This window comes from Cynoglossus semilaevis, chromosome 9, assembly GCF_000523025.1.
Source record: "Cynoglossus semilaevis isolate Cse_v1.0 chromosome 9, Cse_v1.0, whole genome shotgun sequence".
Taxonomy (NCBI): domain Eukaryota; kingdom Metazoa; phylum Chordata; class Actinopteri; order Pleuronectiformes; family Cynoglossidae; genus Cynoglossus; species Cynoglossus semilaevis.
The window spans coordinates 9796742-9809343 of NC_024315.1; the positions used below are offsets into that span (position 1 = coordinate 9796742).

General features: G+C 40.9%; 1 protein-coding gene across 1 annotated transcript in view; it reads left to right on the top strand.

Moving 5' to 3' along the window:
- ndst3 (N-deacetylase/N-sulfotransferase (heparan glucosaminyl) 3) overlaps positions 1-12602 on the top strand; it is a 37324-nt gene that overhangs the window by 21450 nt on the left and 3272 nt on the right. The window contains exons 6-13 of the mRNA XM_025058314.1: positions 1-7; positions 2992-3016; positions 7492-7674; positions 8164-8260; positions 9896-10019; positions 11073-11247; positions 11616-11786; positions 12315-12424. The exon at positions 1-7 is cut by the window's left edge and continues 127 nt beyond it. Coding sequence (XP_024914082.1) covers positions 1-7; positions 2992-3016; positions 7492-7674; positions 8164-8260; positions 9896-10019; positions 11073-11247; positions 11616-11786; positions 12315-12424 — 892 coding nt within the window. The remainder of the gene's footprint in view (positions 8-2991; positions 3017-7491; positions 7675-8163; positions 8261-9895; positions 10020-11072; positions 11248-11615; positions 11787-12314; positions 12425-12602) is intronic.

Sequence of the window (12602 nt, forward strand, 5' to 3'; positions counted from 1 at the left end):
CCGGTGAGTCGGACCTGCACGTTTTTACAAAAGGAAATAAAAAAAGTGTTAAACCGAGGGAGAGGTTTACAAAGTTTTACACCTTTTAATGGGAGCTACCAGGCTTCCCTTTCCCCACTTTAACCTAACTTCTCACACAAATATTATTCCATGAGATGTGTGAGAGGATGTGCATGTCTCTGTGCCTGTCACAGGCTTCTTCTCAGATGAGCTGGAGCTGTGCTTTAAATTAGGTCTCACCACAGGGGGCTTGCTCTCTCTCTCTCTCTCTCTCTCTCTTTCTATCTTTCGCTCCCTCTCCTTCACCTCTCCTCCACCCACCCCCACACACACTCACACCAAGCACCCTCCCCCTCACACTTGCCTTTGCTGCGTATGTCAGCTCGTTCTACTTTGGATTACCAGAACTGGGTCTTAGTGGCATTTAAGACGCTCGTCATGTAGCGCGCCCTACTGTTAAGCACAAAAAGCATAAAAATTCACAACAATTATCCTGAATGTGCACATGCGTTGATGCCGGAGGAGCAGGAGTCGGCTGTGCTGGAGTGTCAGGTGGAGGAGTGCTGAACTAGAGGAGCTGTCAGAACACAGGGAACATCACAGAGTCGAGTGCTGCTTCACACAACAAGCCCATCCAGCCCTTTCTTCTCCTTCTGCAGCACTCCGTCCCCGACTGACTTTCTTTTGTTTTTTGGGTTTGTATTCTGTTGCAGTGTTTGAAGTATTTTTTTCATCCATTAATATTGTATTTAGTTCTTTGTTTCTCTCAGTGAGGGTATATCCCATTTTTTAAATCCTAATTACATACCACTTTTGCAAAGACGTACTTGTTGTTCTTTACAGATGATCTGACACAACTACAGTCAGTTCATATTATCATTACCAACAATGTTAACATCTTACATGCACTCTTTGGCTCCTCCTGAGATCTGTGGTCGAGGTTGCGCAGCGAGTCCCTTTGATCCACACAGTGTCTTTCTCGTGTCCCCCTAGCAACAACAATGATTTTCTAATAATAGGCCAGAGCTTGGTGACTTGAACTGAGTAAGGTTTGGAGGCTGTGCCATTTATCTTTAATAGTTACTCCTTCTTAAAATAAGTAGTAAACATGGGCCGTGTTTATATCTGTAAATGCAGATGTTCTACTTGGAAATTTGAAGTTCCTGAACGTTCCATATTTGATTGTTAAGCGAGGATCTGGAGAATAGAACAGTCGTCAGGTGAATGGATCTCAAATCTCTGTTGTCTTCTTTCATGGAGCTGAGGTTCTGAGATACAGTATGGTTCCTGTTTTTTACTTTTCTCATTCACACATCATTATTCTCATAATTTAGTCTGGCAAAGAGCCGACCTGTAGTCTGAAGCGAATTACTTTTATTTATATTTAAAAAGGCTTCAAACCCACGTCCTACAGTGTTCAGTCAAATGTTTAACTTCTCTGCAACTTTAACTGAAATAGTGTATGAAAAAAAAAAAAACGTCATAATAAATGTCCTTGCCAATGTTTCAAGGCAGTTCTGGGTATATACTGTACAGCATGAATCTGAAATTAAGTTTTAAAGTTAATTAAAGCATGAGTTATGGCACATTAAACAGTAAAGCTTTGAAATGTCACCTGTTGTTTCATCAGTTTTCCTTTTAGCCGCCGTGTAATGAGAGGCAGTCGGCTATGTGGACTCATTAGACCAGGCTTTGAAATGTGTCCTGCTGGACAGAAACATGGTGTGAATACAATGTCAATCTCTGTCCAGCATCTCTCTCTCTCTCTCTCTCTCTCTCTCTCTCTCTCTCTGCCATTAGTGACATTTTGTCCATTTATTTTGTGTTAACTCTTAATGAATGGTTGGATAAAACATCTGTCTGCTGTGTATATTAACACTCACATGCAGAAACTCGCACATAATAATTTTGGACATGAACAATATGAATAGTCATAGTCATAATAAGATAATTGGTCAATATAATTGAAGGGAAACATTAAGTCATTTTAAAGCTGTATCCCCAGGACATTTAAAAAATAGGTTAGAGCTTGGCTAGTGTTGTTTCCTTTTCATTCTTGCTCTTTAAATATTTCTTGTTTCTCAAACGTTACTGGTCATCAATATGTTGGTGTCGTCTTATAATAATGTATTGAGCTTCTGCAATGGTGCAAATATTCCTTTCTTGAAAACCACACTTTTGTTGTTGACCCAGAAAGAGGTCTGACATAGTCGTATTGAAGAAAGAATATATTACCCTGAAAACCTTTACCTTCACTGGACCACATGTCTTTCTAAGCCAGAACTCAAATAGTAGCCCCTCTGGGCTGGCACTGTGAGGTGCCGGGGGGGGGGACATAAGTGTACCACTGCTGTAATGCATGAATGAGCCTCCAGTCACTAGGTGGCAGCAACTCACACAGTGGTTTGTACAGATTAAAAATATACATGTTATTAGGTTCTCAATATTATCTCAATTCGCGGGGGTGTGGGTCGGGAGGGCACGGGGGGCATGAAAACATTTCTGTCCCCAAGGGCGGGGGTGTGACAGAAAATAATTAAGAAGCACTGTTCTAAGCCATATATTAGCTGGTCGTCAAATGTCATTTTACAAATATGCTCAAAGCTTTGGCTTCAAATGCAGCACCAATATATCATCGACTGTGGCCTTTGAAGCTTTTATTGATGACAGTGTTTCCTTCAGGTCTGACATGTGTTTATCTCGATGAAACGGTGAGGTTCTGAGGAAAAAAGCACATTACCGTCCTCTTTTAGTTCTTACCAGAGAACTTAGCGATGTTTCCACACAAGCTGTAAAACAACCCGTTACCAAAGGCTGTTACATAAAATCTTAAATCTTAACCCAATGAGAATCGAAAATGATGATACCAGAATTGTTACATTCATTTCAATCAATTCCCAGACCTGCCGTCTTTGTACCACTCTAGACCTTCAAATTATTACATAATCGACCTTTGCTGTTGTACTTTGTGTTTTACTTTGGAGGTTGCAGGATTTTTTTAGCATCCTTATTAGACGTACACACTTTTCTAGGAAATGTATGTTGTAGCTACAGACAGATGATTCATTTCTGCCTCTGCCTGTTCCATCTGCAGACGCACCAGCTTTCATTAGTGTGAACACTCGGCGAGCGTAATCAATATTTTTTGTTGCTCTCTGCTGTAGTCCTCCAGGCATTTTCTGTTGTTTGATGATCTGCGATCTGCACAGTAGTAATGCTGTCACTTCCTTCTCAGTGACTTTAAATCATATTTGGCCTCTGGCAACAGTTAACGTAGCGAATGAGTTGCATGTACCTCTCTCTGTGGGTACGTGTATATGTTTGGATACTTTGCATCATCCTGAGCGCCATCAGCAATTAGTGAGAACCCCATCTTTTATACGCTCAACGATCGATTGGACGACCTAGCACTGCAAACAGCCAATAGGGCACGAGTCGTTCCTCAGTAAATGGTGTGAGCGAGCTGGGGGAGACACTGAGATGTGGGGGAGAACGCCACAGACAGAATGGGAGTTAATTTTCAGGTCACGGCATCTTGTGTCACTTGAGAATCCAGACACACATTTGAAAGGAAGTGATGCACATACAGACCTCTTCCTTCGACACACGGAAAACACACACACACACACACACAAACCTGTGCATGTTTGTGTTTCAGCATCCCAGAATCAGGATATCTGTGTGTGTGTGTGTGTGTGTGTGTATACTGTATGCATAACTGTGTGTGTTAAGCTGACAAAGGCAGCGCTGTAGACATATATCAGAGCTGACATTTAGTGCATTGCTCGGCCACTAAGCTTATTAGACAAACAACAAACATCAGCACCATTTTTTTTTTTTTGTGAGCAATTTCACAGATATTTTTGTCACGTCTCTCCTGTTCACTTTTCTCGTGATTTTTGTTTTACTCCTATTCTCTTTCACTCTCTCTCTTACACACACACATCCACACGCATAGAAAAACACAAATGTGACAGCGGCAGTGGACATTGTCTGGAGCCGGCAATATAACTGAATAAACGTATTTCGCTGTGTTGACGTTCAACCTTCAATTATCCGCTGGTGAGAGAGACAGTTTGTACGAGTAGGGTAGAAGAGAAAGGCGTAGAGAACGAGGACGAGAGTAAAGGAGAAAGAAATGGTTCGGAGGATCCTTAAGAAGGCCTTAAGGAGTTGCTTTTTTTTCTAAGAAAAGTGACTGAAAATGAGTCATTAAAACAGAAAGAGAAATATAAAATGACACTGCACAAGATTAACAAGAGGAACTGATAAGGGGCTGTGAGTTTCAGACCACTCCTCTCATGTCTCTCCCAGGGTTGTTAAAGTATGATTTGAGTCCAATTCTCCTGTTTAATTATTTGTGCTGTGCTACTCTTCAAAGGCTTCTAAGGCACTGAAAGGAGTCTGAAATTGAAAAAAGAGAGACGTGGGACTCGACGGTAATGAAAGCTTAATTTGGTTCAATTATTTGATATTTTGAACACATTCTTTAGTGTCTTCTCTTTGACCAAGCTTCCAGGTTTTTTAAAATCCAACATTATCTTCCGGGCCCCCTCTGTTTGATTTTGCAGCCAAAAGTGTAGCGTTTAATCAGATCTTTCACTTAACTTTATTCAGCCCTGAGTATTAATGATGTGAAAAACACTTGGAAGAGTGGATATACTCTGTACATCCACAAATAATACAATAGTGTTTTTTTCCCTCTGAATTATTATTTTTCAGGCATAGCTGTGGATGAAAACCACACCGAAAAAAACACAAACAGGAAAAAAAAAATACTTCAGTGTACTGTAAGCGAACGTGTGTAGGCTGGTTGTGGATTTGTAATTAATCTGTGTGTGCCAGACCTCCATCAGTGTCTTCACTCCCTGACCTTGATGACAGTGAGAACCTGCTGGTGCTGACGACAGTTACTAGACTGAATATATATTCAATACAAAAAAAACATACTTCTGTAATAGTACGGTTCTGTAAACGCACGTGTCAGTTAGCAGGCTAAATCACAAAGGATTGTAGGAGACGCTGCACGTTAGCATTAAACACAGGGTATTGTATTATATCTCAAAATCCTGGTCATATGGGAATCGTAATGCCCTGCTTCTGAGTCCCATGGAGGAAAAAAACAGATGGGCGGAGTCAGGTGAAGTGATTTGTTGATTGGTCGTCTCTCTGACTGTAGGCTTTATTGTCATTTGCAAGTACAGACAAGAGGTGCTGGTACATGCAGGTACATTTAAGGTGTGTTTTTCAACATTCTTTTCTAATAATACATACATAGACAAAGTGCACAAAAGGGTAGGAACACAGGTGCACGTAAGAATATGAATAGCGAGAACATGAACGGTGTAAATATATGGTGAGATGTTAGGGCAATTTACAGATTAAAAATAACTCGTACCTTTAGTCAGCGTTGCTCATGAGAGAAAGTTAATATTGCATCTGTATGGGATGTGGATAAAATTGGATTGAACATCAATTTATGTTATTTATTATAAAAATAATAATAAAAAAAAGCACTTGTTTCCCTCCTTAATGTCTCTTGACCCCAGCCTCAAAGTTGGTGGCAAAAACGGCTATTATAAAAGTGAGCCTCGTGACTACTGATACTCTCTGGTTGTGATGTTTTGGGTTGTCTCCTGAGTCTACCCACTGGAGCAGAGCATGAGCTGGGTGCTCTGTGTTCTTCTGGTAGTACCAGGTGTCCATGAAGAAGATTATGGAGTCTGCAGTTTTGACGACCCGTGTAGCCTTTTCCTCTCAGCCGGGGTAGCTGTCGCTATACCCACACTGTGGTACACCCCCAGCCAGGGATTGGAATCTGCCAAATTTTCAGTATAACTGTCCTTAACTGACAACCAGCCAATCAGCTCCCGTACTCTAAAGTACTTGATCTACACTGAGTTTACCCACTCAGTGGAAGAACACTGGTTGTGCAGAACTATAGCATAACCTTTATTTCTCAGAAGGTTGGGTGCACAGGAGCTCATTTTTATTTACTACCTCATCACAGACACCAAGCACTTTATTTTGAAAGTTGCTGAACTAAAGAGGGGTGCTGAGTCGAGTGCAGTTTGTTGGAAATGTTTTATTATTACCAGACTAAAATGTTACACTGAAGAAGACCTTACTTTTTGTATATGCATATATGCAACAGTATCGTCGAGTCACACACGCCAAACCTCATCACCTCACCCTGAAGATGAACAAATCCGTCTCTTGAAATTAACTGCACAACCACAAGAGATTCATGCTGTGGTTCAAATGTACCGTTCAGACTTCACAGGGGAAAGTTCATGTTTTTGCCTGGTGTCTCCAGGCCCACTGTCTCACTGTCTGAGTGCCGGTTGATGCAGCGGTTTGACAGCGGTTTTACAGTTGTGCTACAACATCAGCTTGACAAATGTAAAGCAGGCAAGGCCGCGTGACGCTCGGCTGACTTGCTCCGAATGAGAACGAGATAGAAAAAGGCAGCGGCAGATGCACCGACGTCTCTGGCATAAAAACAAAAGCCAAACATGGATAAACAATCACTCTGACAAGCACAGGCGCAGCCACGTGAAAATGACCGTGACATGTAGAGTCCCTGCTCCTCATGTTTCTTTTCCCTTCACCGCCTGTACCTGTCTGTTTCTTCTGCTTCCTTTAACAACGTGGAAAACACACACACACACACACACATACATGTGCACATACACTTGGGCTGTCATCATCAGTATTCTGAATGGATACATACAGTACAGATTAAGCCCTGACACTGTGTGTGTTACCGTTTCTACAGCAGCCTTCAGCATTAACAAAGAGCAGCAACACCTTCCATTTAACCAGACGTTCGTGTGTGTGCGTGTAATCCTAACAATGCTAACGTACATTAAATATCTTATATCATAGCGTTGCCATTTAATTCAGACACAAATCTCTAATTACTCTCCTGTCACACAAACTTTCCTCTGTGTGTGTGTGTGCGTGTGTGTGTGTATACATTTATCAGTGACAGCTACATAAGCCTCTCCTACTGTAAATCAGCCCTTGAAGGCACTGAGGCGTGCAGTGAGAGCCAGGACCAACACGCCAACGCTGGTTGGTTGAGGCGCTGCTTCTCCCTCACACACATGAACTATTTAGGAACACACTCCAATCCTCACAGTTACAGCACAGCAGCATCGCTCACATCATCTGTTTGCGTTGAGAACGGTGCTGCCTGCTGCAGTTTACTTTTGAGAAGTAGTGAAGTCGTCAGTTCAGCCCCTCCATTTCTCTCACTAATTCATTGATAGAGTTCACAGACACACTAGTGTCTCATTCTGGTGAAAACAAACACTAATTCCTGGTAGTTTGCTGCTTGACTTAAGATCATCTGAGTTTTCGCAGAAAATTGAGGCTTGACACATGGTATATCAAGAAATGGGAATTTCCCTTTTCTCTTTTTTTCATCTTTTCCTTTCGTCTTTGTCTCTTTGTCTGTGGTTTTGTGGGTTTTTTTTCCGACTCCAGATCAGTGTATTCATGACCCACTTGTCCAACTACGGCAATGATCGACTGGGTCTTTACACGTTCGTCCACCTGGTCTCCTTCCTGCGGTCGTGGACCAACCTGAAACTCCACACTCTCCCACCGATGCAGCTCGCACACAAATACTTCCAGCTTTTCCCAGAACAAAGGAACCCTCTCTGGCAGGTGTGTTTGAAAGGGCGTCTGCTCTCCTGTATGTACTGAACCTGCATGTCGCTGCACGCAGGGACACATTTTAGTTTGCACTTCAAAATGCAGATGATATAGCAAAATGTTCAACAGGTTTAAAAGAAAATCAAGGCATATATTAGAGTGGGAAGTAATGAAAGTATATATATACACATATACATATACATATATATATCAGATGAGTTTTTGTTCAGAAAGGTGAACTTTTTCAGATTAGCAACCTCAGCTTTGCACTGTATCAGGATATAGACTAGAATTTACAAGATTGCATGGACAGTTGCTCTGTCTGGGTCTGTCTAAGACAATAACAGTATGCAGATTTATCACTAAAGTGTTAGTGTTTTTGAGTTTTTGTTTTTGAAACATTTTAATTGTTTGGCAGTCTTCAGAGTTAGCTGACATTGATTTTTTGAACATTGATGTGAGGAGAGAATATCAACCAGAAACAACTGAATCATTTTTCAGAACCCATGTGATGACAAGCGACACAAAGATATTTGGTCTAAGGAGAAAACCTGCGACAGACTTCCCAAGTTCATGGTGGTGGGACCACAGAAAACAGGTAAGCCACACACACAGGGCCTCGGCCCCAGTTGCATGTGAACATCTGCCAGGAAATATGGCAGGATGTGATTCCTGAGACCACATGAGATGAAAGTGTGCACGGGCTCTGAACCTCCATTACTGTCAAGTGAAGTATTATTATTATTATTAATAACGTGTCAATGGCGGTGTGTCAAAACAAATGTGGCCGCTCAGAGCATGTCATCTGAGAAGGTAACATCTTATCCGTGCAGAAATCATGCACTCTCAGGAATATGACTCCACACTTCCTAAAACGCTCTCCGTTTGTGTTTCCTCTGATGGGATTGGAAGATACATTTGGAGAGCATTTTCAGGCCTGTACAGAGCTGTCAAATGATTGTGTGCTCGGGATGAATGTGAAAGGCAGGTCTTCTCAGGGTCACACACACACACACACACACACGGGTAACAAAAGAAACTACCTCTGTGTGCCCAGGTGTCTCGCCACTCCACATCAGACATCAGAGCCCATTCATTCAACCCCCGTCGGCCTTTGTGCTCTCAGAAGGAGACAGAAGAAAAGCCTCTCACCTCCCTTTTCACCGCTCATATTCTCAGCTCTAGTGCCACAGCAATTCTCCGCACACACCTTTTACCTCTTTGTCATTTTATCAACTCTCGTTCAATTAGACAGACAAAGGGGGATTTCAAAGATTATCAATCTGTGAGCTGTGTGCACAGATTAATAGTCTATATTGCTGTTAATTAAGAAGGCAGTTATTTTCTAAATGGTTGGATCATGGTTATTATACCAACATTATCAGCAGCCAACCAATGATTACAGCGCACCGCTAAATCAGTATACATGTCATTTTATCAAGCCTTTCCCCGCACGTCAGATGTCTGGCATGGATTTATGGTAGTGCAGGGTACAAAAGAGAAGCTGCCAGGGGTGAAGTAGAGGGCAGCAGCAAGGGTCGGTGCTGATTGCTGTCAAATGGTATATCATTTGATAGGAGAGCCTGTAATCTTAGCACTCGCACATACTAATAAAAAACGCTTCTTGTGTGATTCCCCCATCTGGGGCAGCACTGCTCTGCACAGCAGTGCTGACTCCATTGGTTTTATAGGAGTCTGACCCAAGGCTGTAACTTCAAATGTCATTTAATTTGGGAAGCGTACTGCTATGAGGCTCTTAGGTAAACTAGCAGGATGTTCCGAAGGCCTGGTAAGAGTTATGATAATTATTAAAGAGCAACATCAGCTGAAGAACCTGAAACAGTTCACACAACCTTACACCAACGAGACATTTTTAATCAATAAAGAAGTGACTCTGATTCTGAACAAAATTAAGGGTTTTAAACATATTTTTTATATTTTTTTTATTTTTTTTATATATATTATACTCTCTGTTAAATGTTTTTTAGGAGTATAGTTTTAAATAGGTTTTATTTAAATTTAGATTTTTAAACTGTAAAGTCCATTGAGACAACTATGTTTTGTGAATTTGGGCTATATAAATAAAATTATCTGGACTTGACTTGTGATTATATGAACAATGCAGGAGGTCCTTCACTGCTGACTTCTATCTGATGCACACACATATACCCACTTTCACACTCTTTTTTTCTCTGAGTGTAATTCCGTTGTAATTTCTGCTTTTCTCCCCCAGGAACTACAGCCCTCTATCTCTTCCTGCTCATGCATCCTTCCATCTCCAGCAATTTCCCCAGTCCAAAGACGTACGAGGAGGTCCAGTTCTTCAACACCAACAACTACCACAAAGGGATCGACTGGTGCGCACGAACACACTCACACTCACACATATAAACAAACACATGGTCAGACAGACGTTTTAAATATGCTGAAGTGAAACACTGTTAATAATTTTCTTTTTTTTATTGCATCAGCCTCTAACAGGCTCCCACACATCTTAAAGCTGTTGATGGCACATTAAGCAGTTCACAATCGTTCAGACAGCGTTTACAAAATGATCTTTAAAGCCCGGGAAGGGAAGCCAGCAGACTTATGGCAGTCTAAATTAGGGAATTTAGCTGACAAAGATGTGTAACATGCTGTAAAGTATTTTAAAAACACTGCAGACACTCAGTTATTTCACTTGTTTTAACATTTGTTTAAATAAAGTTACTCAGTAATTAACTTTTTAAAATTAAATACATATATATAGCAAAATAAATCCATTAACTTTTTAAAATTAAATACATATACATATATATAGCAAAATAAATCATTTTTCATTGTCCTGCATATATTTAACAGTTTTCACTGTGCCCACTATGGTAATTGGACACTGTGTAAGAACTCCGTGCACATGTTTTCACTCACTGTGGTTACTCAGCTCTGTGTATAACATGGTAACGGTGTTTTTCCTCCGTATTGGCCCAGGCCTGCAATCACACACTCATATTCATAAAAAGCGTGCAGATCGTCTCCTGACGACCACAAGTGGTCAATGTCGTGTTATGTCTTACTGCAGTTCAGTGTCTCATTGTCCTCGTGGGTACTTTATTTAAGAAGGTCCACAATGTCAGCAGTTTGGAGGTAATTTAACATCAGGGACAAAGACTGGTGCAGGACTTATTGCAAGCAGTGCAATTATTGTTGATGACACTCGGTACTGGCGAGTACACAAACTAAAAACTTGTACGTTTATTAAAAAACAATGTTTATATATAAAAATATTTTTCATATGTATATATGAATATATATTTGTATATGCTATATCTTTCTTTATGTTAAATATGCTACTTGTGTATTTACAGTAACGGTTTCTCTCGGACACATGTATTGTGTGTATTTATGTTTTTTTCTGGTATCTTTTGCCTCAGGTATATGGAGTTTTTTCCTGTACCATCAAACGTTAGCACAGACTTTCTGTTTGAGAAAAGTGCTAACTATTTCCCATCTGAGGATTCCCCGAGGCGAGCTGCTGCCCTGTTGCCCAAGGCAAAGGTCATAACCCTGCTTATCAACCCTGCTGACAGGGCCTACAGCTGGTATCAGGTACAAAGACAAACACACACGGCACCTTTACTGTGTAGTCGAAGATGTTACCTGCACACTGCCTCTGATTGGTTCAAGCTGTCAGTCACAGTGTTGTGTCTGTTCCTAATAGGACCAAAATTTACAAAAGTGGAATCATTAGGATGGATGGATCATCAATATTGTTTCTAATGGTTAGAGCTCCAGTCAGCAGGAGTGTCATCTCTTCATTACTGCCTTAACAAAAGTTATTTCTGACAACCACGAGAGTCCAGATTAAGACATTTTTATTCATCAACATCATTAGCTGAAATGGGACTCCGTGGTATAATATTTGATTTTGTGTCATTTTTTTCCAATGTTCATTCTGTTCTCTCTCTACTCTGCAGCATCAAAGAGCCCACGAGGACCAGGCAGCCCTGAGGTTTACGTTCTATGATGTAATTAGTGCAAAGTCAGGAGCACCAGCTGAGCTGCGCTCCCTACAGAACCGCTGTCTTATTCCTGGTCTCTATTCCACTCACTTGGAGAGGTGGCTCACATATTACCCTGCTAACCAGGTATTTCAAAGCACGCATACACAGATGTACTCACTACTCAAGAAAGAAAAATGTAATAAAAACCAAGACAGTTTTTTAATTAAAAAGCATCTGTAGGTAAATGGTGAAAGGACAGAGTAACAAACGTGTGTTTTTAGTGGCATGAAAATAATCGTGTTCAACATAAAGAAACGTCTGTAACACATTATGAAGACTAATCATGTGAAAACATAGGGCATTTAAAATGTTGATTTGTACTTTAAACAAATATATATATATTATATATATATATATAACCTGTAGTACTGTCATATATACTTTAAATAAACATGTATTTCAATTTAAATGGTATAATAACAAGGACTACATGTGGTCACATTTCCCTGTGCTGTGCCGCAAATAATAAAAATATAATAATACATAGCAATATATAATAATACAATAATAATAAATATGTCTGCTGTTGGCTTTTTCTTTGGTCATCTTTTGTGGATGTTTTTAAAGTTGACTGTGATGATGCAGTGAGCAGTTTGATGTTTCTGTGCACAGGTGATGATCATAGATGGCCATCAGCTGAGAAGTGACCCAGCAGCAGTGATGGATGAAGTTCAAAAGTTCCTGGGAGTGACTCCGCATTTCAACTACTCCCAGGCTCTGACGTCTCTCTCTCTCTCGCTCGCTCTCTCTCACTCACACACCCACACACACACACACACAGCGCCGTACTGTAGCTGAGTCTCCGCTGTCTTCCCTCCTCCCCGGGGTGCAGGGGTAAAACACCTCTCTCAGCTCATGTTCACTAATATAAAAATGACAGCCCAAGTCCAGGCAGTAACG